The following is a 27,029-nucleotide window of genomic DNA, read 5'->3' as shown; positions in this document are numbered from 1 at the left end:
AACCAGACCAAGATACAGGTACGTGAAATGCCACAGCTTTCATGGGCAGGATGTCCCCATACCACCTCTTTCAAAGGGCAGAATATGTTCTGTTACTATCCAGACATATGGGGAAGGAGGTAACAACTCTGTCTGCACTCTCCCATGCATCCAGTATCTTGCCAGGATATTATCAGAAGACCTAAACGATGTAACATGGCCCAAGCACTTGGAGCAGGGATACTGAGTGTGTATAGAAGTGTCAGCAGCTAGAAACAATCTGAAATGAGCACCAGGTGAGTCACACACATTGGTTACCTTGGACAAACATCCATCTATGTCTGATATGGCCAATGACTTACACAAAATGAAATATGGAAAGCTCCAAACCCTCCCCCCCTTTGTACACCAGCATTCTCCTGGCGCTATTCAAGTTCTGAGAAAGAATAAAAAAAGAGGAGTGGTTCATGGAAAAGTGTCATTTCATTCCCAACTGCCATCTAATAATCTGAACCCCAATGTAAGCCCTCCCCGCTAAGAGCTGGGTGTGACATTCCCACTTAAACACTGGAATAAACCACCACAATATGGGATTTCCAGCTATGCCTATTTTGCATTTCATGGAATGCAGCAGTCATTGTACAGATGAAGGAAACATCACCACTGATCTCCAACACATCTCATTTCTCTGCAGCCACCACGCTCAGAGGCTGAAGTAAAGGAAGTTTTGTGCAGGTAAACTGATCAATCAGCTACCAATAAATCAAACCCCAATTATTTATAGCTGAAGCTTTGTTTCTTCTCTTGCATCTTCCAAACATGGTTTTAGCTGGTTAGCGCTCCATCAGCACAACCAATTTTTTCCTCACAACGTGGCTTTCTCACTGGCATCTTCACACAAGCGGTCAACATAAGTATAGAGGAAAGCACGAAAACTGGAGTGACTCCAACATTGTCCATGGACTTTACTAACAACCACTTGGCTTTGTGTACAGAAACTGAAGCAAGGCAAGGACTGCTCCTCGCCAGAGGAGATGAGTCACGCCAATTAAAGCAACAAGGAAAGCAGAAAATAGGGCAAAGTCATTCCTCTTGAAGGAATGGTGTCAATGAAAGCACAAAGTCCCATCTACACAAACACAGAGAAAGACAAGTGACAGGACTGGAAAGTGAACTACTCTCAGCAAAGGATTATTTTAATAGTGATCAAAGCAAAAGCTCCCACTATACTAAAAAAAGCCACTTCAGATGCACTTACTTTTAGCATGCACTTCTTCCTGTAAGAGATCAAACTACAGCAGACTGAGCTCTCCAGAAGCCATTTGGAACCCAACCTACAGGACAAAGCTCAAATTTTGCTGAAGGAAAAGCAATCACTTGAGGCTTTCTGAAAGGGGATGAAATAATGCTTGATGAAATGCAGCATCTTCTTTCCAAGTTAAAGAATTAAGTGGTCCTCCAGCTTTTCAGAAAATCAAGAAAGCCCCAAAAAGCATGTCTAGGACTAAACCTCCAGGTGAGTCTCAGACATTTGCAAAAGTTCTGTGCATTCCCTTAGAAACAAGCAGTGTAAAAAACAAACCTCCATGTTATTACAGAATCTACTTGTGCCCAAGAAACTTAAAAGTCTCAAACAATATGAACGTTAGGAGTCTATTAAATGAACAGCCAGGTACATAATTTAGATGTACCCAAGAAGTTTAACGCACAAGCTTTAAGAAGGCACAACATTTGAATTTCTGTTTTGAACCAAACCATCAAATCAGGGTTCCAATTTTGAAGAAGTTAGTAGAAAGGAAATATTTAAACAGAAGTTAACATAAACCACGTACCACTATTTTTCAGAATGGAAGCTTGGGCAAATACACATAGTACTAAACTTCAAGTTGTTTCCTTTAATATTTAGAAAACTGGTTTTATTCTTAAGTTTTTCAGAAAAATGATTTTAAGTATTAGCACCTACATTGTAAATGACTCAAACTTAGATTTACACTTGAAATAAAGCCACACACAATCAATTAAGTGATCCTATATTCTTCCATTTCTGAGTATTTCAGTAGAGCACCAAGAGGGAAAGAGCAACACGTGAGTAACCAGCAAGCTGTTCTCAGCTGTGAGACACAAGCCCAGGCACCTTCCTGGGACAGGATTCAAAAGTCAGAGTTTTCCAGCACACTCTGTATCACCTCAGTTTTAGTTATTTTTAAGGTGGAAATTTCTATGCAAGTTTATAAAACCCATCCAGCTACACGTTAGTTTATTAAACCACAGTTGACCTGAGATGCAATTAGAATTTTGACATTTTTCCATACTTAGTTCACAAGTTTATTATGAAAAACACTGCAGCTCTGTCCTGCAGTAACATTGTTTTACAGAAAAAAACAGTTCTGTTCAAAGTAATTCACTATCCTTGGACAATTACAAGGGACAATATGGTAGGGCAGAGTGGAAAAGGGAACTGAGTGCAGACAAAAAAAATAATCAATACAATTAAATTAAACAGTATTCCCTGAAAATAAAACAAACAAACAGTTTCAGAACAAATATGAGGCCTTGGTACTTATTTTAAAAGTGTTCTTTAAGCTTCAATGATTGTTTGCTGCTACCCTTATCTACAGTCATGCTGAATAAAGCTATAGCTAAATGGAAAGTTAAATGTATTCACGAGGTGTTAATGTCTACATCTTATTATTTGCAGTCTCTCAGAGAAAGCAAAAGTAACTACAAATAGCGCTATGCCAGAAACTGGTTTCTTGACCAACAATGTTGCTTCAGCATGCAATGAACTGGTTCATTCTAAAGTGGTCACAGTTGTTGACGACAAGAGGCTTTGTATTGAATATGGCACGTCTTTTGGTCCATGTGAAAACAAAGTTTGAATGTTAAATATTTTCTGACACTTTGGAGTTACTGTTGCTCTTCCCATTTTCTTTAGGTCAACATATGGTTCATGGCAATACTGTACAGGTCTAAAATCTCTTTACAGGAAGTAGTCTGGGGTGCGACGAGTAACATGCGGTTCACCTCTGCGTGGTGCCGGGTCAAACTGCAAACTGAAGAGCACAGACATCGATGAAAACACAAGAGCTCAGCTTACATTCACATATGTTCTAGCTATGAATTTACAGTGGTTTAGTACAGGTGAATCTTTGCAAGTTTTATCAACCAAGTTAAGTATTCTAGAACAAGTGTTACAGCTCTTCCACTCCCATTAGTACGTATTTATAACCATCACATTTTAAATTCCTCTTACCATGAAGGTCTGGAGAGAAATTAATTTTAGCTTTAAGACTCAAACTGGTCAAACATTAGTCTCTATTTAGAAAGTTAAAGTCTCCAGTTATTATCAAAGAGGGCAGTTTGCACAGTGCTTTTGCATCATTTACTAGTTAAGTTGCTGCTGCAGTAGTCAATTAGAAATCTCATTCAAAAAGCTGACATCCCAACATCTGAAGAATTCAAAGATTCCGAAAGTCTCCTGCCCGAGACCAACAGGAAGGCATTACCTTAGATGTGACAGACTACTCCTGCTCTCAAATCACATCCCTACACAGTAATTCATTAAAATCCAGGTAATTATACAAAACAAAAATGAGGAGTCTCACTTTAATCTGACAGAGATGATCTCAACAGCAACTGTTCCAGAGGCTTGACTCCAAGACTAACCCAACAATTCCATATTCACTCCACCTCCCAGAAGCATAGAGGGGAAAAAACCCCCATACTTTAACACAATTAAGTGGTATTTTAAAATCACAGGCAATGTAATTCTCATTTTTAAACATACTTACAAGGAGTATTTTAGAGTATCATCAAGTTCCATAATTGCAGCCTGGTTGCCACAACGGTAACAATAGTTTGGAGCACTGAAAATTGTTACTACATTCCGATCATGGCACCAGTTGTACCCCTGGAGGAAGGAAAAAATAATTATGACAACCAAGTTCACGTACCCCATGTAACCACCTGACTAGAAACCAATCTTTTAATGCACACAGCTCTAAGTGGCATTTATAGGGTTATTTTAAATAAATTTAAGGCCGTGTCTTTTTTTCCTTCTGGAGAGAAAAAGGGTAAAGGAATTTTGGCCATCATAGGTTGCCTCCTACTAGTAAATATGAGCTAGATATTAAAAAAAAAAAAACCAAGAAACAAACCACCTAGCAAGATTTCTCCATTGCATTAACATTAAATAGTTAAAACAGCAATTCTGAAGTGCACAGTCTACTCTGAACCTTCAACTGTGATCACCAAAACCAGAATCCAGACACACATTTAAACATCTGAACTGCTAGGAATAACTAGAGGCCAAGAACAAAAGCATACATCCAAGCTAAAAAGAAAAAATACACCTTTTTTTTCAAGGAACACATATTTAAAAACCTTTTTATCTACACAGAAATGCAATACCACATCTAGTACCAAAGCCTGATTTGGGATATTACTGTAAATTTTCAGGAAAACAAGGCCAAAATAAAGGTTATTCCACTGTCAAACTCCTTTAGTAGCACATGAATACTGTCAAGGTCAAGTCTCTGGAAGCCTCTCAGCTGGATCATCAGTTGTCACAGCAGCAGATGCACATCTCTGACACACAGAGCATGGAATAATCAGACCAAGGTCACAATCCAAAGTTTGAACACACAGGCTGTCCCTGCTCACCTCCATTACCAACTGATGAGCTCTTGAAACCAACGTAAGGCCATTAGCATGGTTAAAGGTTTCTGAAATATCCTGTCCAAATGTGTAACCTGCACCTCGAGGAGAAATTCCCCAGCCACCACGATCATCTGGATCTGACCATAGCAAATCACACATTGGACCCTGTAAGAGACGTAGATAGATGATGTTTCAGAGGTGAAGTGCAAAGAACCCGAACCCAACAAAACCACAAAAAACTTGCACACAAACCACCCCTGCACAGCACTTTGAAAAGTATGTTTCTTTGTTTAAGCAAGGAGATGCCCCTCATTTTTCCTTTAAAAAATCCAGAACAGGAAGACAGGCACTTTAATATTGCTAAGTTGATCTGAATTTCATTTTCAGCCTGTGAACTCAACACCCCAGTACATACTGAATCATCAATCTCATTGGCTTAAAAAAAAGTACCTCATGGGGAACTTCCTGCAAGCGATCGAGTGCTCTGATGTGATCCAGTGTATCTATAGATGGAGAGAGGCCACCATGTAGACAGAAAATCTGCAAGAGTTAACATACATGAAGTTTATTTGCATTAATCAGTGCAGTTAGAACAGTTTAGAATAAATGATTAGGAGAAAATCTGCATGAGGTTCCCTTAAAGATGAGAACTGACAGAATGCAGTGTTAAGAGCTCCCTTTACAATGAAAAACATTCAACTTTGTCAAATGTCAACATACCTGGCCATCCACCAAGGCAGTTAGAGGCAAGTAATCAAAAAGGTCTGTAAAGTATTTCCAAACATTTGCATTTCCATATTTCCTTAAACATTCATCATAGAAACCATAAACTTGTGTGATTTGCCTGCTTTCATGGTTCCCTCGAAGAATTGTGATACGTTCACGGTAACGGACCTAAACAGAACAGATTATTTTAGAGCACCAATGAGTAACTCTTCCCCAGAACAGAATTTGCACTTTTCATTCCCTGCCACACGTCAATAAAGCAATCAAAACCAAACCCTTCTGAAGATTCAATTATAACCTTTGAGGTAAAAAAAAGGAATAATTTATTGAAATCTTCAACTGCCAAATACTTTTGAGATTAATTACAAGTTGTATTTATTATTACTAGTGGACTTCACTACACCTGTGCATTAAGCTGATCTCTCCAAGCAGATTCTTAAATTGCTACTTAGTCAAGTAATAAATAAACTCAACACTCATTTTAGATAAAGCTCAGGCTTGCACCTGAACATGAATTTTTTTTAAGAAGTGACTTAGAAAACTAAGACAGCCAAGAAGTCAGTTTTGGTACCTCTAATACCAATGCATTGTTATGCATTATGAAAATCATAACAGATATTAAGTGTAGTCAGGATAGTAATGATATATTTTACACTAAACTGTACAGCTGAGAAGAAAAGTTACCTTAAGAGCTACAAGCAATGTGACTGTTTCAACTGAGTAATATCCTCTGTCAACATAGTCCCCCATAAACAAATAGTTTGTGTCTGGTGATTTGCCTCCAATTCTGAAAAGTTCCATGAGGTCATGAAATTGTCCATGGACATCTCCACAGACTGTGACTGGACATCGCACTTCTTGTACATTGGATTCTTTTGTTAAAATTTCTTTAGCCTATAAAACAAAACAGCACATAAATTGTGAGTTTGTCTATTAACAGTCGTTTTATTCAAAACACACTCTACGACTTCCAACTCTGCTACCTGCTCTCTTTAGGACCTCTTGTCCCTTCCTTCTCTGAAGCACTTGAGGTAAAAGTTTTTTTATTTAAAACAGCATTTTGCTTTATGAAACCCTGTACAAGTAATTAGTAGTTGAGTGGCTTTTTTCCCTCCTTAAGGATGGTATCTTAAGTGAAACTTCAGACTTTCTACAAAAATGGTTCTGTGAAGCATAAAACAATGATCATTGCTACTGCAACTTAAGAAGTTTTTAAGTATTTTGAAAAATTAAATCTAAAAATCCTGCCAACATCTTACCTCTCAGCGCACAAACTCAGACATGGTCAAAACACTACCAACACTTTGGCACCCATTTGTACAAACATCTTCAACCTACCTGCAAGGGGCAGGGAGTCCTGCATGAAGCAGAATGAAACAAACATCCACAGGTACCAGCAATTACAGAGCAAGTCATTACCTGCACAAGCTTTCTCAACAAGTTTTGTGATTAAACACAAACATCAAGTTGTGTCTTTATTAACCAAAGCTGGGTAAGATCTTTGTCATCACCATTTTTTTCCCAAAAAATTGTGTTATATATATAAGTTGCAGACAAAGGTAATTTGTATGAAGAAGCACAGGCTAAATATAGCACCAGAAAGATAATTTTGAAATAATGCAAGACAGTTGTTACAGTTTGTTCTCAGAACAGTCACCAGACACATGCCACAATGATTTGCTAAATCAAGAAGGTATTAGAAATATAAATAGTAATGAGTTTACTAGTTACCATCTACAAAGACTTCCCTGTTTTTCAATAGTCAATGCTCCTATTCAAAAAGGATCCTTTTTTACCTCATTACCTCCGTTACAAGAGAATATATAAAAACTATATTCTATTCTATAATCCAAGTTGTCTACAAGACAGTGGCTGACACTCCCACCCAAAAGTGGTCTCACTGTCCCCACACGTCATCCTGGCTGACCACCACAGTCACCACTTCAAACAGAAGCAACATGTAAGTTTAACGATGGAAAATTCATTAAATTCAATGTTTCATTCAACACTGCAAAGAAATGCAAAAATGCAGTGTGGTTAAGCACCCTGCACAACACAAAGCTTTAGATGTCACTCTGCAGACATATGACAGTTTCCACATACAGTGTGCTCAGTACTAAAGATAGGTCATTCCTGGCTTGTGGTTGATGCTAAAAGTGCAGATTTATTTTAAGATAGCCTGACTTGAGTTAATTTTAACGCAGTGACACTCACCGGATGTTTTGAAGGTGTTTTAACAGCCTTAGCCTCTTCTAATACTCTCTTACATTAGAAGCATTAGCCAGCTTAATTCTCCTTTTGACAGAGAACATCACAGATGCTTACAGCACTTCGATATAAAAAAAACCCCTGCTCTTTAATTAGAATGTTTCTACCACTGGATTTTCTTAACACACTTGAAGCACTGCACAAAGAATGCAGCATTCATTTTGCATCAAAGGTATGCAGCGTTTGTGCTGAAAATGGCAGAGTTCTCAGCAACTGAGTTGTTGCTTCCTCAGTTTCTGAAATATTAAATCACTCAGATACGCACATGACCAAAAACACAGAGAAGTCAGCTACTCTGATGGAAAAAGACTGTTCCAGGTCATGCAAAACAGCAACCTCTGCTTAAATCCTGCAGTGGAGGAATGCTGGTGCAGGGATTCCAACATTTCCATGTTCTAAAGCCAGCTCCATGCAACACTGTGTTAGGAACTGCTTAGTTCATTTACAGTCTTATGTCCCACAGCATTAGAAGTGGCACAACCTCAAGTGCTTAAACACTCTACTTGGCTCTACAAAAGAGCTTCAGCAGAGCTGAAGATAGAAAAAACAACATCCTGAAAACAAGCCACCAACAAGCAGTCTACTATATCCCAACTTCCACATTAAATGAATTCCTATATAAAGGTAAAGCAAAAAAAAAAAAAAAAAACACCAAAACAAGGACTTTTAATATACTGTAACACAATACAAACACAAGTTGGTAAGACAACATTACATTTAATGCTATAATTTCACAATGGTAAGAAATCACTAATACTACCCCTACAGTACCTGTGCCCCTGACCTTGTACTAGATCAAACACAGCCCTGTGAACTCCACCTGGTTCCACTCCCTCTTTTTATTGATTCTTTTATCGAGATCCATGATCTCTGCTGCTTACTCACCACATCACACAACTCCCTCCCCCCACCCATCCTCCCCTCCAACAAATGCACTTCCCACCAGCAGCTCTCCTACACTTCCTCACAGAGAGGAAGCAGCAGAGCACTCTTCAGCATCCTTCAGTAGAAGGTAGAAAACTCCTTGATCCAACCACCTGACAAAGGAGAACTAGGTAAGACACACACACACACCCCACCCCTTGAACTTCAAAAACCCAGTGACCTATTGCCACAAAGGATAATAGTGCAACACTGCAGTATTTTGACATCAACATTTTGAAACATCCAGGCTTCACTGCCTATCATCAGGATAAACAATTACAAAATTCATAAACAGATTCTCTTGAGTACTTACTAACTCTTTGGTATCTCTGCCTTTTTTCAGTTCTTAAAAATTCTTACCATTAAGACAGCCCTGAACTTCTCTACACCTCCAACACTTAATTAATCTTTTTTACAGAGTAGAATACCACCACAAGTCAAACCTCTGTGGTGTGGGGTACTTAGCAAAAACTTGTTCTCAACAACCTACTATATTACAGTTGTAAGACCTCGCCTCTGAATCAGTTTAATTATTTTTTCAGCACTACACTCACATTTCAAAACAAAATGCAAACAGATACAGAATAAGACTGCAAAGAAAACATTACTTCAAGTTGATAAATGCTAATTTTACAGCCAATTACCAATAAAGTCTAATACAGAAAAAACACACAGCTGTGAGACAGTTAAACAAGAAGAGTATAAGAACCACCAAGTGCAATGCTGTCATAAACATAAACACTGTGTCATAAACACAGAGGTGGGAAGTTACATATTTTACTCAGAACAATCTCAAAGTTCAAACAATATGCACGTATCAAATACATTTCAGCTTAGTCATAGTGACTGGAATTCATTCCGACTTGATACTGGCTTACTCAGTCATTTCACTGTGAAGAGAAGACTTGTATAATCCAAAACTCAACAAGAATAAAACCAATATTGGTTTAAACACACAAGAAAACAACCAATTTTCATTTTATTATAAAGAGTAGCACAATAAAAAGCACAACCTAGTACTTAAGAATTAAACCATACCTGGCCTGTTGCACATCATCTAAAGGCCCAGCTTAACAGTACCAAGCTGCTTTGGTACCTCTGCTTACAAAGCACATCTCAGCAAAAAGCTGTTCTTAAAATGGAAAGATCAGCTTCATCATTTTAAGACAGTACAAGATCCAAGTGTATGAACTACCATGGATGAGAGTTTTGAAAAGATGACTATTAACATTACTACCATATGATTTTTCAGATCCTCAGTTTATTTAATGAGATGCAGTGGTTGTATGCATGCAGACATCTCTCTTACTTCCCCTGCTCCCTCCATATATTTTTATCCTATATGCCACAAATTAAGGCTCAGAGTCAAGTGCCATAAAAGCCATAACCCATCCATATTACTTCCTCAACTCACTCTGTGCTGAGGATAAGCAAGTTTCCCTCATGAGCAGCATACATCATCAACGTTGGCTCACAGAAATAATTTCCAGTGGTCCATTTCTGCAAAATCCTCTGAATTAATCTGTATCCAAATTCCTCTGTGTTTCCAGAATATACCAGATATTTCTTAATTACTCCAACCTCTTCTTAGGTCCCCAAATTCTAGCACGAGCTCTGACAACTAAGCCCAATTATCTACCCTGAAAAATTCTGGGCCACATAAAAGAAAATGACAAGACCCAAACCAAACAGTAAACATCACTGTGTCTGTGTAGAATTCAATGCTTGAAGCAGCACTATGAAGCACTCATCAAAAGATTACCACTAACTCAGTAAAGGAAATACAACCACTATTTTAATTAGACAACACAGCTCCAAAGTCATGTTTGCAGATGGTAACATGTCATTCTTGGCAGACCAGAATTCACACCTGCAGCCCACCATGCTGTCTAGTAAAGTATGTAATGAGAAACATCCACTGTAACCAAGAAATAGTTATTTGTAGTTACCATAAAGATATTTTGATGAGATTGAAGACTTCAACCACACCCATAATTTCCTGTCACTAAGGTGCACAGGATGTGACTAAAGACACAATGATCAGCTAATTGGGATGAATACTGGTTTTAGCTGTCCAAATATCATGACCTGGAAGAGATTCCAGTTCCAAGCAAAGTCATCCATTACAGTCAGCAATTCTTCTGCAGAGTCAATGCTTTTCAATTTAAAGGTTTCCCCCGCTCCTTACATGGGGAGGAAAGAGAGCAGGTTCAGACAAGAGATGGGCTCATTTTTTAAAGCAAAAGTGTTTTCATTCACTGTCTTACATTTTAAACAAAATCAGATAAATGAAGCCTCCAATAAAACCCTTCTGTGAAGGGGGCATGGCAGTCAGATTACACATGACACAAATGGGAAACTGATTTATGCTGAACTTCAGAATCCACTAAGGAGTTCAATGTGAATGTATAAGTAGGAGCAAAATTAAAATACAAAGCTCCCCAGTGACTTTTAATTATTTAGTATTCCAAAGTAAGTAAAACCAGGATTTCCATCCACATAAAAGTCTGAGCTGCAAAATAGTCTTTTGCTGGGACAGAAGATGATACATCTGCTTTCTCTCTGGATTTGTGACAAGCACCTACACCTTCATTCCTAATCTCTTCTGTTCGGTGAGAAGAGAGACCAGTTTAAATACAAGATCTTAGCCAACCAAAAGAGCAATCCCAATGCCAGGACTGCTGTAAGATTAAATAAGACAACCACTTTCCTTTGTCTCCTGTAAATTCTAGATGATCTACAAGAAAGCATGCAAGCAGCAAACTTCTGCCAAATAACCCTCTCTACCTTACAAAAGGACTGACACCATTCAAACTTTGATAGTCCCCATAACATTTCCATTTGAAAAGATCAGTCTTACACACTCAGTAACTGATGAGTGTTCTTTCCCTCAGAAGCAAATCTGCAAAGAAGGGGGAAAGGGTATTTATCCAGCAGTAGTTGACAAGAGCAGTGGGGATAGGAACAGGATCTTCTGAAAGAACTTGATGTCATTATTTTGCTTCACACAAAAGATCTTAGTATCTTTAATTTTAAATTGAAGAAAAATAATCTAGAAAAATCTTTTTTAAAAAACATAAGAAGGCAAATAACTCAAGAACCTTTATGCCTTCCTTGCCTCATGGGAGTTCCAAGAAACACAGCAATGACAGCAATGCAGGAAGCTGACCACTTACAGGGATGTTTTTCAGTCCTGTCTGTAGAACAAGCTGTATTCATTTTGAATCATTCAAGTTGTTAAAAGAAATAGGCTAAACCTACTCCCAAACTAGTTATGCCTGATATCCACAAGTCCAGCTTCATGCAATGAACTAGAAGTTCTCAACCCTTTTGTTCCAGTAACTCCAACACAGCTTGGCAGTCATGCTACAGGTCAGGATACCAGTTGGAGGATGGCATGTCAAAACTCAAGAAAAAGTTTAGAGCCGACCAGCAAGCATGAAACATGTATTGGAAGGCATGTTCAAGACATTCAGCAGAAATCCTGGAGACCTGGCTACTGAGTAATTGAGCTCCAGCATTCATTCTTTAGTCAGGAATAGACTTTTTCCAGCTTAATATATACTACCTGAAGAAAAACAACTAACAACAGCATTATTGAATACAGGTCTAGTGTTTAAGGGTCCCTAAGCAAGGGTGAAAATTCAATCCCTGCTCCTCTGATTCCCCTCACACAGATCTGTTGTACGAGGCCTTGTGAACTCCTGCCAGACACAGCCAGACAGGATTGGGTTTTGTGCTGGGCAAGGCAACCCAGATGAGTAATTGAAAATGTCTCAGAAGCAATCACAGAGCAGCACTGTCATCACATCTGAGGAGGCAACAGCCTTAGCACAGGTAGATTTGGAAGAGGACATCAGTCTTGCAGCCACATCCATATCTCCAGCCTTAAACTGGTAGAACTCAAGTAGGAACTCGCTCTGACTTAGGAGTGCTTACTGCTGTTAGCTTAAGCTATGCCCAAAACAACAAAAGTATCTTTCACTCCTACTTGATCACAACTAATGCTGCAATTAAAAAGCAAAAAAACCAAAACCAAACATCTTACTGCCAGCACAACTCAATTTTTACAGGATTTACTAGAATTGAAAAAAAAACCAAACAAGAAAAAACCCAGAAAGCTGCTGATGCTACAATCAGCGGCACATTCAAGACTGAATTTTCATATGCACATCAAGATGTTCTATGTAAATCCGGACTAGGTGAGAAGGCTGGTGAGGTTGACACTTCAAATGCCTTCTGTGGAAAGAGATAATTTCCATTTTACATTATCAACCACAATAAAAGAAAAAAAAAAAAACACTCAAAACCCAAACCAAAACAAAATCCACCAGAAAAAAAAAAAAAACCACAACAAATCCATCACAACAAATCAGAACACTGGGCATGAAAAGACTTTTTTTTTTAAAGTGTTCCAGAATAATCTAAAACACAGTTATTTAAATGTTACAATAGGCTTTGTACACTATACTCGAAACTCTTCAGAGACAGAAGGTGCAACTACATGGCCCCATCAGTGACCCAATCCCTGGGAAAGTTCAACAAAGCAGCCCTAAGCCACTCTCTGGTCTCCCAGAGCCCCTTGAACAGCTACTGAGGGGCCCTCCTGCCGTTGGCAGCAGAGCTCCCTTGCTACAGAATCCAGAAGCCAGTGCAGTGCTAAGGCAGAACTGCAATGCTGCACATTCCTCTTCTGCCAGGGCCAGGGGTGGAGGGACACAGAACCTGCCCAATACACAGCCCACCACACAGGGTACCCCACACTCTCACTACCTGGGAATTCTGTTGGGGCAGGTTTCTTGGCTGATTTACAGCAAGTTCAGACAGGAACACTAATTTTCCCAATCATCTTAGTCTGAAGAATAGTTAGTTATACATGATGGATATGGGAATGCAAAAGCTAGCTAATGAAAAAGCCCTTGCAAATGCAACTGGAAACAGTTTAAAACATTCACTCCTGGCCAAAAGTAATCAGCTAAGAAAGATAACTCCTGAACAGCAGAGAAGTAGAAGGGAACATGTGCCTCTGTCTGAAAAAGAAGTCGGGCAGACAATTCAGCTTGAAACACAGGAGTGAGAGCCACAAAACATGTAAGTTCTATACATTAGAGGAACTGAACCTTGATTGCAGAGGCTTTAGTTTCATTAGTAACATACTTGTCCTCTCAGAATTAAGTCACTTAACATAAGCTAAATGAGTTTGAGCAACTCACACAGCTGCAGTGGGTATAAGCATGTTTGGTTAGAGAACCCCTAACCTGGAAGATCAGGCGCTAAAGTCAAAATTCTACAACAGGAAAAAAATTATAAAAATACACCATGAACAAGCTACTTACCAGAGGACAGTATGGCCTGGAAACATATTTACACTATGAATATTAGCACTGGTGACAAATCAAAAAGCAGATGTAACCAATATCATTGTTACAGATCAAAAACTGCAGAAGTCAAAGCTTGAATCAAGGCTCCTTGAATGCCTTTACCAGTATCAGCCCTTCACTTAGTTTACAGTATTTTGTCTAGCAGCACTGCCCATTCAAAGGTGTTTTACTAGCAATTCAAGAACCCTAAACACTCTACACAGTATATATGACCAAATAGTCATCTCTCTCTCCAAAAACTGGATGCCATACTGAAACTCACTAATTATGGAGTAGTGTTTTCAAGACAGTGACTCTGACATCTCTGCCTCCACCTGCACTAGATACCTTCCGCAATAACCAAAACAAACGCTATCCAAAAATTCACCTCACTCCTTTGTGCAATTTTAGACTGTCATCCCACCTTCCTGAGCAATGTACCACACCCTAGCTCCTGTGATAAAGGGCATTTATACACAGACGAGACAAGACCATTTCCCTCTACCCTCACAATGTATGAAAAAGAAACTCTAAACCAGCATCCTTTCATTCAAAATGGCCAGTGGAAAAACTCTCACCTGGCAATAAAAGACTTTCTTTCTCCTCTGCCAATAAACAATTCAGCACTAACAGGACAAACACTGCTGACATGTAACTGGACTGGGTATATTTTGACCACTTCTTTAGAACTTGCTCTTCTCAAATGCTGAAGCACACCCAATCGGTCACTCAACTGATGTAACATTAAATACAGAGCACGTACTAAGTCTAGAATAATTTAACTGCTACTCAGAGGTTGATTATTTCAAATCATCTGTGAAGTATAATGTATTATTCATGGTTACAAATTATTTCTAGACTTCGAAGATGTTTCTCCCCAGTTCCCACCACCACCACCACCACCCAGGTAACCCGGCTCAGTGAAAGACACACCAAGAAAGTAACTGGGATGCACAAATGGCCACACAATTACTGTGTTTGTAAAAAGCTGTTACGTTCTTCAGGTATCAATACTGAAATACAAGAAAGCCGTTAGGCTTGTCCTTATTAGAGAGGCACCAGCCTGCACACACAAAGCCCCAGCAGATCAAGAAATACTCGTCAGGGAGATCATCCAATCAAACAGTGTTATCAGGAAAAAGCCCTTGAATTTTTTTGATTGTTTATTTTAACTAGCCCTAGCTACAATTCAGTGTGGTGAAGAACAGTTTATACCTAGTAGGGTCCTCATCTGTCCTTTGGAACAATAGCTGTATTTGACACTGTCTTTAAGCCATTCATGCAAAAACAGCCTTTTGGTGTGGTTACATCCACAAAACTACTTAAACAGTCCAAACAAAGCACAACCCAGAGAGATTTCTGAGAGTCGGTGCTGGGAGCATGGGAACACATTAAAGCAAGTGCTGTCCTTCAGCAGGAAGGTGCAGAACTCAGCTCACACCCCACTTCCATGAACACAGCAGAGACAAAATGGAAAACTCGGACATCAAGGGCCTACTTCCAATTCCTTGCCTCAGCAACCATGAAGAAACTTAACTACTCCTAGCAGAAAGTCCAAGTAAATCCACCTGTAGTTACCAGCAACAAATCAATTTTCCCTAACATCACCAGCCCCATGGCTGAACTCTGCACAGTGCTGACCACACACCCAGCACACAGAGGGAACTGTCACCCTACCCAGAGCTCACAGCCACCCAACTCAGCCAACATGAAGGCTGCTGCTAAATGACATTGTTCAGGTAGATTTTGCTCTCACGTTCTCATAGCCTCTCATCTCAACACACATTAGTCAGACATAAAGTTTTCTTTTATTTTTTCGTTTACCATTATCTCGGTGAGGAGCGTTACACATTTATCCATAAATACAGCTCATTTCTATTCTCCACTGGGAAAAAAAATGAAAATGTCATCTTGTGCAACACTGATGACTGGGACTACTGTATCTCCTGTAAGGAATTTCTAGTTGTATGCTTGCTCCTCACTGAACCAAAACCCCCAGCATACTGCAAGCTTTTTGTACATCCCTCATGGTCCTGCAAGTTACCATACAGCCCCACAAAATGAGGCCATATGCACCCACTCCTGTGAGATTCAGGACTCAATACCCATCAGTTTATAAACAATGGCAAGTGAAATACTTGCCTCTCGCACAAAGCAATACAAGGAAGAAGCTGGACCACTGTCATTGGAGACGCACATGGAAATAGCCAGGCAGTGACATTGCCACTTGCTTGCAACACCGTTTAAAATACACAGCCTGGATCAAATGGAAACAATGCTGAGTTGCTGGAATACAAGTGAACTAAAATCTATATTGGAGCAAAAGCCTGTCTGGCCAAAAGCACTGCAAGTTCTTTACTAAGATCATAGACAGTCCTCTTGAAACAATTTGCTTCCAAAACAACCCGATGTAGTATTTGAAGGCATGATTCCAATTTTAAAATATTCTAAGTACTTTCTGTGGCAAGTACATCAATAACTTCATGTATTCGTTAATATCCACTTCCCAAACAACTCACAAATATTCCATCTTCCAGTCTAGAAATACAGGAATACATAAAACCTTCAGTAGTAAAAAAACCCCAAAAAAAACAAAAAACCCAACAACAACAACCCTCAACTATTAAGTTACAACCAGAACTAGAATTCAACTGGAAAATGCCTCTGGATGCTACCAGAACAACATTTTCCTTAATTTCCAAAACGCAATCTATCCTGACTTGGCTTTACAACCTTTCTAAGCTACAAACGTCTCAATCGACACATTGCTCTGTAACACCCACGTCTCAACATTTTCAAACCATCACCACGAAAATATATAGTTATATGGGATCTCGAATGTTTATTCTGTGAATTTCGTGCAACCCAGAACCTTATTGAGGGAAGCCAAAACCTCAAAGGAAATTTACCCTTCAATTAGCTATAAACATGTCTGTGGTTATTCATATCATGAAAAAAAAAAAAAAAATCAAAACAGCAGCTCTTCATCGCTTGTAATTTCCAAACGCTTACCACAACCTTTTATTTCCACTGTAATAACTCACGCTTTTGGGGGCTGATTTAACATTTTAACCGGGGGGTCTCTCGGGGGTCTCTCCCGAGGATCCATCACGGCCGCGACGCCATTTTAAGAGGCGCTGAGCGAATGGGAGGCGGAGCCGAGGCTCCAGCACAGCCGAGGGGCCGCGGCTCGCCCGGCCCCGGCTCCCGGCCCGCTCCCCCCGCCGGGCCGCGCCGAGCCCCCGGCCCGCCCGAGGGCCCCGCGCCCGCCCGGCTGAGCGGCACCGCCCCCGCCGGCAGCTCCCTGACAGGCCCCGCCGCCTCCCCGCAGCCCCTCGCGCCTCACCTTCTCGCAGAGGCTCTTCACCTGCCCCTCGGACAGCTGCTTGCACTCGTTGAGCTGCTCCACCCACTGGTCGAGCTCCTTGGTGAAGACCTTCTCCTCCATCCCGCTCTCCCCTTCCTCCTCCTCCTCCTCCTCCTCCTCACCGGCTGCTGCTGCTGCCGCCGCACCGCCCCGCGGGCCCCTGCGATCCGCGCTCCCCACAGCGGCGGCGGCCGCGACGCGTCAGGGCGGGCGAGCGCGGGGAGAGGGCGGCCCGGGACGCTCCGGCTGCGGCAGCGCTGCCGCTCCTCACTCCGCACCGTGTAATGGCCGCCGCTGCTGACGTCACCGCCCCGGCCCCACCGCGGGGAGGGGGACGCCGCGGGAGCCGACGACGCGTGCGCGGCGCCAGGGCGGGGCCGCGAGTGCGCTCTGAGGGGAGGGGGCGGGTGAGGGCAGTGACCTCGCGCCCGGCCGGGGAGCGAGGGGTGGGCGTGCTCCGTGCCGGTCCTCGTTCCCGGTTCTGCTCCTGGCCCGGGGGCTGGCGCTCTTCCCATGGGGGCTCTGCTTGAGGGGCGCGGCGCGGCGCAGCCCCGCCCGGCCGCAGCGCTGAGGCGGGAGCCAGGGCACCGCCGTGAGGGGTCGCCGATATGGCGGTGCCGGCCCCTCGTGTGCCCGGGTGCTGAGCGCCGGCTTCTCGCGGCGCACAGGCGGGGCACGGTCCCCGCCTGCCAAGCGCCTACTGCGGGGTCGGGAGGCGATGTATCTGAGGGCTTTGTGCGGCTCCACAGTGTTTATGGCTCTCGCTGCAGTTAATGCATATAGATATCTCCGAGGCGGGTGCCAGGAGGGTCTTTGCGGTGACAGGACGAGGAGCAGTCGCCGTAAACTAAAACACAGAAAGTTTCACCTCCACACGAGAAAGAACTTTACGTTGAGGATGGCAGAGCACTGGAACGGGCTGCCCACGGAGGGCGTGGAGCCTTCCTCTCTGGAGACTTTCAAAGCCCTCCTGGACACGTTCCTGTGTCACCTGCTCCAGGTGACACGGCCCTGGCAGGGGGTTTTGACTGGGTGATCTCCAGAGGTCCCTTCCAACCCGAACAATTCTGTGATTCTGAAGTTCTGAGCCCAGTTATCGTGTCCGTCAGAGAAGAGGGAAGTGGATGGCGCTTGCTGGTGTTGGGTACTTTGAAATAAAGCTTTTCCCTTCTAAATCATGAGCATTAAATACCATTGTAATTGTACCACTAGATAATGCTTAGGTTGAAAAGGCCGTGCTGCATTTCTTTAAAACAATTTATACTGAAAGAGTTCTTGGAAGTCTAGACAGAAGTAATGTGTGAACTGCAGTGTAAGTGTTCAGTAAAGGAAATTAGTGGTGGACCTTTCAGGAAACTTTCAGGAAGGTGGTATTTTTTCAGGAAACTAGTGGTGACCTCAGCTACCTTAGTGTAATCAGACACTTGCTACCTAAGGGAAAATATGTCAGTAAGACAGCGATAAGTTGCAATTAAAAAGAATGTAAGAAATATACATCACCAATTTCTAATGGATTATGTATTCTATTGCAATCTGCATCTTAAATTATAGAGGAAGATTTCCCTTAAATAACTTACAAAAGGCATGAAATGATCAGTAAAAAAAAGTAATATTTTTTCATTTAAATGGGTCAGAATGTTGATAAAATGTTGATTTGTTAATTTCAAGGGGCACAATGACTTTTCCTAGTTAATTTGTGTTACTTTTCTTGCCTAATATGGAGTCTGGCTTATTAAATTCTTTGCCTACTATTGAAGCAAATTAAGAATTCCATCGTGAGCAAGGGGTAAGGAATATTTGCTTTCATGGGTCAGTCTTGGTTTCTTGGTATCATAGTCTCCTGCTACACATCAGTTGGTTTGAATTACCTGACTCAGGTTTTGTTTATCTTCCAAAATATTTTTGCTGTTCCTACACAGGTTCCCATCGTCAGATGGCCTTTGTTTTGTGCTTGAAGTTGTAGAAGGAAAAGTACCATTCATTGAGAAGTGATGAGTTTCAAGAATTCGCTCTGTAGCATATCTTCCCAAAACAGTCTTGAGCAAAGAATATGAAGCAATAACATCAACTCTTGTGTAATTTGCCAAGCTAAAGTTCATTTTCTTTAATAACTGTTGACTTTCTGGCATAGTTAGATGTTTGAGGATCACACTGCAAACCATTCACATAAGCTGTGCTTTCCTCACACCTACCTGATAAAACAAGGCAGGATTTCAGTTGCAGTTTCATAGGCAAACAAGCCAGGTTAATAGTTTCTTCCTGCTAGTGTGGATCAAGACTCCTCAGAGATTAGCAATCACTGCTGTCTTGAGAGCAACTGTCATGGTTCCCAACTCCACCGTTGGTTCCCAGGAACATAGTGGTAAAGAAAGGAGCACTTGTTTGAAAAGACTCAGTCATAGCTCTTTTTCAGACAAACTCCACTTGGGAAGGGGTAAGTGATTCAGCACTCTCTGCTTGCTACTGAAAGCTGAAGCCGTGCCACTCACTATAGGAGAATTCAGGACTCAGCAAAGGAAATTCAGGATTCATTTATCTGGACACTCACAGAGAAGGGGAAATCCTCAGTTTCCATCTCCATCCCAAGCATTAGCTCTGTATTTTATCCTCATACTGTTTTGAATTGTCTATATGTGGATCAGAAATCAGATCTCCTTCCTCCCTCTGACTTGAGAATGACAATCAATAGTTTAGAGAGTCCCAATTGCTTTTCTCTTCTTAGATATTTATCTGAGCCTTCAAAGGAGAATGTGATAATGAAAGGATACATACTGTATTGCATAAGTCAGGGGTTTGTCAGGGCTTCAGATTCACAGTAAGATTAAACTGTGACCTGTGAGATGGCAGTAATAAATTGTATTTAGTATATGAATATATGCCAGGTGTGTGTGTGGTTTGTACCTAAGGAGCTGTCTGGGTGCGGCTGCCCCGGTGAGTCAGGGGTACTGAGGCCACACTGCTGTGCTGACACCTGAGTCAGGGACCCATGTGTGTCACATGTGTGGCATTCTGGAGAGAGGTGAACTGGTCAGGCTGACTGCACTTAGGTTTACACACATCCAGCTGTAGGTTATTCAGCTGTTAGCCTATAGTGCCAACTAATTCTGTGCTAGTCTTAAATTAACCTCAAACTCATGGATGAGGGTGCTAGCAACTGCAATAATCGTATCAGTAACACCAACATTTCCATTGTACTATGAGACATCAGTGTTTAAATGCAGATTTATGCAGACTTATATTGCACCGTCCAACTATACAACGCATTGTCAACTTAGCATTGTAGAGTAAGGAACACATAAATTAGTTTTCTTCACACTTGACTCTTTCTGAATATTTTAGTGATTCTAAATTACCCATCAATGCATGTCCAAAATGTCTGTTGCTATGGTGTTTTAATACTAAATGCAGAATTAAAGGGCTATGCAATGAAATATAAAGACTATACTATACAATTAAAAGGCTATACAATAGTGTAACAATGAGCCACCTTTAGATGTAGCGCTGCCAGCTTTGATTAATACATGTATTTCTGCAAGCAAAGAATATAGACCCTGGTACAGTTGTATGGAAGTCAACTGTCTCTATGAGGAAAGGGACTTCTGATCGACTAAAATCAGAAGTACACGTGATGTAATCTCTTGCATATTCAGATACTGGCCACTATTGGATAAAATATATGGTTTGTGTCTTAACAGTCCTACTAAGTCAGATAAACCTGTCATCTTAAGTAGAACCATTGCAAAAGACCGAAAGAAAAATAGAACACATTTACATCAGATATTTGTTACATCACCACAAACAAATACTATTTCTGTATATTTGACTAATTTCAGAGTCCATATAGTACATGACAAAATCAGTGACATCAGTAATACCACTATCAACAGAGGCCCACTTGCTTTAACTGAATGGCTTCTGTAAAATATGGAATCTCATTATTAACCACCTTGTATACCACAAAACATATTACTGAAACCTGCTAGTTCATGATTCACCCTCGTGTTGTAGATAAACCAGGAAGTGCAGTGTCTTACTGAAAGAAGAAATTACAGAGTAACCATGAAAATCACATTTTCAAATCACTATGGTTACAGATATTTCATAGTGAAGAATCTTTAGAAAGCTAGGAATAGAGTGCTGATTCTCAAATATTAGAAGCTTCATATTTTGCAAATATTTTATGTCCTGCTCTCTCCCCATGAGCACTGAATGCTCTGTGTCCAGCCTGGCTGGGTAGGAGCACTGGGGCAGTGGGTACATCCTTGTGCACCTGAGCACAGGGCCATGTCCCTCCTACCTATCATCTACCAGTTTTAATCTCTAGAGCACTTGAAAAACACCACCTCTGCCAGGACAAATACGATCACTTTATCACCAGATGGACAAATACATGATACTGAAATTAACTCACTTTCCAAACATGACAGAAGCATTGAGAGTCGAGAGTAGAGACCCCAGGTCAATAGATACTTGGGCCCATCCCTAAATTCCTTCCTTTTAGACACATAACACAAGCATCTGTGAAATGTCCTGCTAAGCTCACACTTCAAGGCTGTAGGCTTGCTGATTGCTGGTGTGACTCTCTGATCAGCACAGCTTGTGTTATAAGTGCTTTGTTTGGAAAAACTCCTATTATTCAGTCGTCTCCATAAGCTATGTTTAAGTACACAACAAATTATTAATACGTACAAGCAGTTGTCATGGAGATAATATGATCCCAAGTGGGTTTTTTGTAAGTGGCACAAACCTGGCACATCCCTCATGCCTTGTATGGACAATTCCTACATAATGTTTCCTGTGTTAGATATGGGATAGATATATATCTTTGCTTTTTTTGCCAACACCCAGCAGAGAAACCACTGCTTCTGGCTTTCAGACGGTTGACTTCAGGAATATGAAAAATGTAGGACTTGTAAGACATGGGGTTTTTTAAGCTGCAACATCTTAGCAAGGGGTTGAACTGCTCACTTCTGTGAAATCTCAAACACAATGCCACATCCGAATTATGGCTAAAATCTCGCAGCATGTATTTTTCTCTCCTCATCTTGGTCCATAGACTTATGCCAAAATGCAGTAATTATTCCAAAAGAAAGCAGCTGGCTAATGTAGCTGGGGAGGCTTCAGGGCCATAATGAGGATCATTTTCCTTGGAATGAGACTGCTATCCTATTAAATGTCAATAAATCCAGGTGAGGCTTTGTTTAGGATTATCATAACATTTCTACTCTTTAACTGTGCCCTTGAGAAGTAGTTCACTGTGCACTTCAACCATTCTGACCTTTATTCTGCACCTCTTGTCTGGTCCTGGAGATTCTGTTCCACTTCAGCCGGGCAACATCTGACTGTTGGAGCCATTCTGTACCTGTTTACTTGAGTGAATGAAGGAGATTCTCTCCATATTATAGCTGTTGCTTCTTTTTTCTTCTTTTCAGATATTTACTCATCAGTTGATTAATGTAACCAATATTACATTACCGTTACTGTCATAATGACCTTGAGCTGGGCCAAGCAGTTAAGCTACAGAAAGGCTGCAAAAAAGAATGGCAGCAAGAAAATTTGAGTTATTGCTCCCTCACTTTCCTGTGTAGTAAATGTACATTTCTTTCATAGCACTGCCACTATCTTACAGTGAAGGAAGCATAAACCCAGCTGGGGAGTACCCATGACTTCTAGTGCATGTTAATATGATATCCATGTTGGTTTGGAGATGTTGCAGGTGTCTTGTGTGACAAAACAGGTCTGCATAACCTGCTAAGGATGGCTTGGCTAAACTGCTGCCTTGCCCTCCAGCTCAGCATCAGTTCTCGAGCCCAGTTCCAAGCAGTGCTGGCTGCTGCTTAAATGCTTCCTCTGAAGAGAGCCTGGGGAGGGAAATTTTCTTCTGAAATCTCTTTGTCTATGTGCTAAAGGACAAAGGAGAAATTCACTGCACAGGCACACATTCTCAGATCCTGATTTCACTTCAGTGTGGTTAACAAGTGTATTACTAGTAATAGCTAGTTACAAATAAGAACCTGACCTTATTTTTAACCTAATACTGAATCAGATCTAATTGTAATAGATGGGTTCATTGCTGTGCTTTGCTCTTTCTCATTCAGAATTTCAGTGCCTTCCATCTTAGGTATTAAAAATAGGTGGCAAGCTGGATAATTATTATTGTTTCAAATCTCATTTGCAGCCTTACATAACAGTGTTCTCACCAAAAAGTTTATTTTAAGTGTGGAGTGGAAGAACATGCTGTAGCAACCTGAAATTACTTGTAGTACTGTAGCTGGGTTATACAGAGTCTAGATAGAACTCTCTAACTCTCTCTTCTTTTTTTGATGAGCCATTTTAATATTAATCAAAACAAAGATATCAATTAACATCAAAATGTATTGACTGCCTGAGCTTTGGAATTACAAAGTCCTGTGCTGTCAGTCCCGAGCATCCTTGGTAATCTTACATTGCCTAAGCAGAAACTGCTGGTCATTCCAACTCAATGACAGTCCAAATATTTTGTGAGTGTAATAATAGTAAACATGTAAACATGCAAAATGTAATAACAATGGTAAATTACTTAGAAAGAGAATAACCCCAGGTGGATAGAACTGCACTTGATAAACTTGAGCTTCCTCAGCTTGATAAACCTGAGCTTTCTCATTAGTCCCATTAGTAACACTGTGTTCATTCACAAAGTACTGTCTCCATTTTTAGTAGCTAAAACCATTTATCCCTCCAGCCATGAGCTGTGTCACCTTTCCTCATCTTTCTTCATCATATCCATCAAACACATATGACTTGAGAAGGATGAAAAATGTTGGGAAGAGGTTGTGATCAATCCTGAGAATATTAGATACCTCCCTTCAGCTGTAACTAGCTCCCCTGCTCTCCCTGTGATCACAATAACGACAAACCCTGATTCCTTCTATTTGAATAACAATTTTTTTTTCATCTTGTATTTCATTGCATGCTGTGACCTTCCTCCTTAATCAACATCCTTTTCACATCAAAGCTAGCATTTATTCTTCCTGATTACTGTTCGTCTCCTCTATCTCTTTTCCTGTCCATAACTTCCTTTCTTGCCTCTTTTCAGCCTTGCTGAATTGGATCTAGCCAAATTATCCACAATACCTCATGAGCTCTGAAAATGTAATTTTAAACTGTTTTTTCTCCCTGGAGTTCTGCATAAGATAAATATAATGAAAAATAAAACATACACATATAAATTTGACAAATAAAAATCTCGGATTTGACAAAAGAATGAGAAATGGCCATGAAGAGTGACACATTAATCTCACTGGTAGATGGTAATGCCAAAATTCTTGGCATTTCAGCTGGAACTGGGAACTTATTGAGGGAGCACCTGACATCCTTAGTGATGTATTATAGCATCAGTGGTAACTGCTGAGCACTTTCACTGGCAAAGTAACATTCCCCCTGTTAGCCCCATTGCCACTGTATTCTACCGCATGTCTGTCATGCAGGTGCTACTCACACCTGGCTGTTGGAAGCCCAAACCAACAGATCCTAAAAGTTTTCAGGTTAAAAGCTGGGTTTGCTCTGGTCTGCCCAAGTGCACATTGAACTTGAGCTGAGTAAGCATCTGAGTCCCTCCCTGGCACTAAGGACATCCAAAGCTCAGTCTCTCTGTGCTCAAAGGCAGGAACCAGTACTAACCCTGCTGCTGAGGCATGCAGAGATTTACTCTCGGGGTACATATCTAGCGCAAGTATAATGTTAATTTGTACACTTAACCAGTGTGGTTTTCCTCCTCAGATTACAAACTGAAAAGATCAATGAAGTTATGACTGTTTTTTTCACTGGATGAATAATTACTTCATAGTTAAATAATGTTATCAGGGATATTATCAGAGAGAAGAACTGGTTTCAGGAAACTGTCATTAACTTGAGCAATTATAATTTTTCAGTTGACCAATTAATACATCTGTATGAGGACTGGATGAGTGAGAGGCAATGCAGGGTCTGTCACAGCAGTGGTTGATTTCAGCCATACAGAATGAGAGGGAGTCTCCAGCTTCACAGGGGAGGCTCCCCAGCACAGAATCATGCTGTGGGGCACTGCCCAGCAAGTTTAATTTTGATTTGAATTTTACTATCAAAAATAGTCTTAAAAAAATCCATCTGAACCTCCTCAGAAGAACATTTATTTCAGAAACATCACCTTCCAGACATCAGATACAGTACAAGTTATTCTCAACAGCACAAGGGTTAAACTGACCATTCTTGCGATGGAGCTGTTCCTACATGGAGTCCCTCAATGTAACTTTTCATAAATCGCCCTCTCTGTCCTGATTATGGTTACGCTTCCCTTAACAAATGTTATCTATTACAGCAGAAAATGGTTGATATTTTTTCTGCTAGTAGACAGAAAAACTTCACTGGCATAGCTCCTACAGCTCTATTTTTTTGATGGTGTCCAACTGAAGACTGTCAGGAAATGTACCAAAATCTACCAAGGATTACCCATGTGTAGATAATATATCAAGTGAAAGAATTTCCACAATAAAGGTGTGTACATTACAGTAGCCTTGAGATAGGGCTGACTTCTTCCAAAACAAGTTCTTCTGGTTTTATGTGACTATTTAATGCACTTCTGTGTTGAAGAAAATAACTCTTGTTCTCACTCTGTACTATGAAACCAGTATAGCAGGAGGCACCATGGGCTGGTGAACAGATCAGGAGACAGGAGGAGATGTCTCTTGTATCTGTTTAAAGATCTTCAAGGCCATTTCAACTCCCACTTTCTCTTCTGTGAAGTGTTACAGCTACTAGTAATTTTGCTAGTTATATGAGCAGATTTTCTAAACTGAAATATACTTTCTTCAAAGTATAAGGTATCTTAAAGAGAAAAGTCTTTAGGAAAACAAACTCATTATTACATCTATGAAAAAGCTTCTGGGCAGTGTCACTGAATACAAATACTTGCATTTTGTTCATCTGTTTTAAATGTTAATGCTTTCTACATATAATCCAGAAGAAATATATATACACATATATACATTCCTTGTAGAGAGGGTAGCCTCTCTAAAAAACATACTGACAAAGGGTATGTGTAACATGGCTTTTCACTTGTCTCAAGAGATTCTGCAGTGTTAGTGGCTTGCAGACACAAAGGTAATTTCACTTACCCTGAAAAGCAGTTCTGTATAAGATGATGTCAGAACCACAGCACTGGACAATAAGATTTCTAGGTGAGGGAGTGACTAAATGTATCCACCTGAAACTGCTAATACGTATTTTTAAAGTAGGGGTGCTACCAGCAAAGTACAGCTTATTGTGAAGTGAGACCATGTATGTAGCAGATGCTGGTAGTCCCTGTGCCTCCAAATCCCTTCTACTTCCTTTTTTTATCATGGGATTGTGAGTTGTGCTTTTTTGGTTTTGTAATTAAAGGGTAGAACAGATGGAGAGAACTTGAAGAGCTGCATCCATTAATTTAATGTAGAGAATGTCTCCACGTTATAATTTAATATAATGGGCTTTTACTTTAGTGAAATAAAACTCTCCAGTCTAGTGCATGGGAATGTTTACTATATGAGCAGCTTCACTGTTGAAAAGATTTCACTGATTCATGCTATGACTCTCTGCCAAATACCAATCATATGACCAACCCAGCTAGAAAAGGGTGTTTCTTCATGCCAGTATATTTCACATGCCACCCTGCACTGAATCTTTTTTTGGCTGTTCACCTGTGGATTTTTTGTGGCAGCAAAGGGGCACAATGTAATCTGTCTGCATGTGTT

The 27,029-nt window shown here is 40.6% G+C and overlaps 1 protein-coding gene across 1 annotated transcript; it reads right to left on the bottom strand.

Moving 5' to 3' along the window:
* Positions 1-1,618: 1,618 nt before the first annotated feature.
* Positions 1,619-17,577, bottom strand: PPP2CA (protein phosphatase 2 catalytic subunit alpha). The gene is made up of 7 exons (XM_032124970.1): positions 17,263-17,577; positions 6,049-6,258; positions 5,359-5,532; positions 5,089-5,178; positions 4,642-4,803; positions 3,771-3,889; positions 1,619-3,032 (listed from the first exon to the last, which is right to left on the bottom strand). The coding sequence occupies exons 1-7, from the start codon at positions 17,362-17,364 to the stop codon at positions 2,960-2,962; spliced, it is 930 nt and encodes a 309-aa protein (XP_031980861.1). The 5' UTR covers positions 17,365-17,577; the 3' UTR covers positions 1,619-2,959.
* Positions 17,578-27,029: the final 9,452 nt, after the last annotated feature.

The sequence above is a fragment of the Corvus moneduloides genome, chromosome 15 (genome assembly GCF_009650955.1).
Source record: "Corvus moneduloides isolate bCorMon1 chromosome 15, bCorMon1.pri, whole genome shotgun sequence".
In the NCBI taxonomy this organism is placed as follows: domain Eukaryota; kingdom Metazoa; phylum Chordata; class Aves; order Passeriformes; family Corvidae; genus Corvus; species Corvus moneduloides.
This window is presented reverse-complemented; position numbering and strand designations above follow the sequence as displayed.

Excerpts from the sequence above, each read along its gene's own strand:
- PPP2CA (XM_032124970.1), bottom strand. The coding sequence starts at position 17,364 with ATGGAGGAGAAGGTCTTCACCAAGGAGCTCGACCAGTGGGTGGAGCAG. Across the intron at positions 5,179-5,358 it reads CTGCCTTGGTGGATGGCCAG|ATTTTCTGTCTACATGGTGG; the intron begins GTATGTTGACAT and ends TAACTCTTGCAG. Across the intron at positions 3,890-4,641 it reads CTCATCAGTTGGTAATGGAG|GGGTACAACTGGTGCCATGA; the intron begins GTGAGCAGGGAC and ends TCCTTCCTCCAG.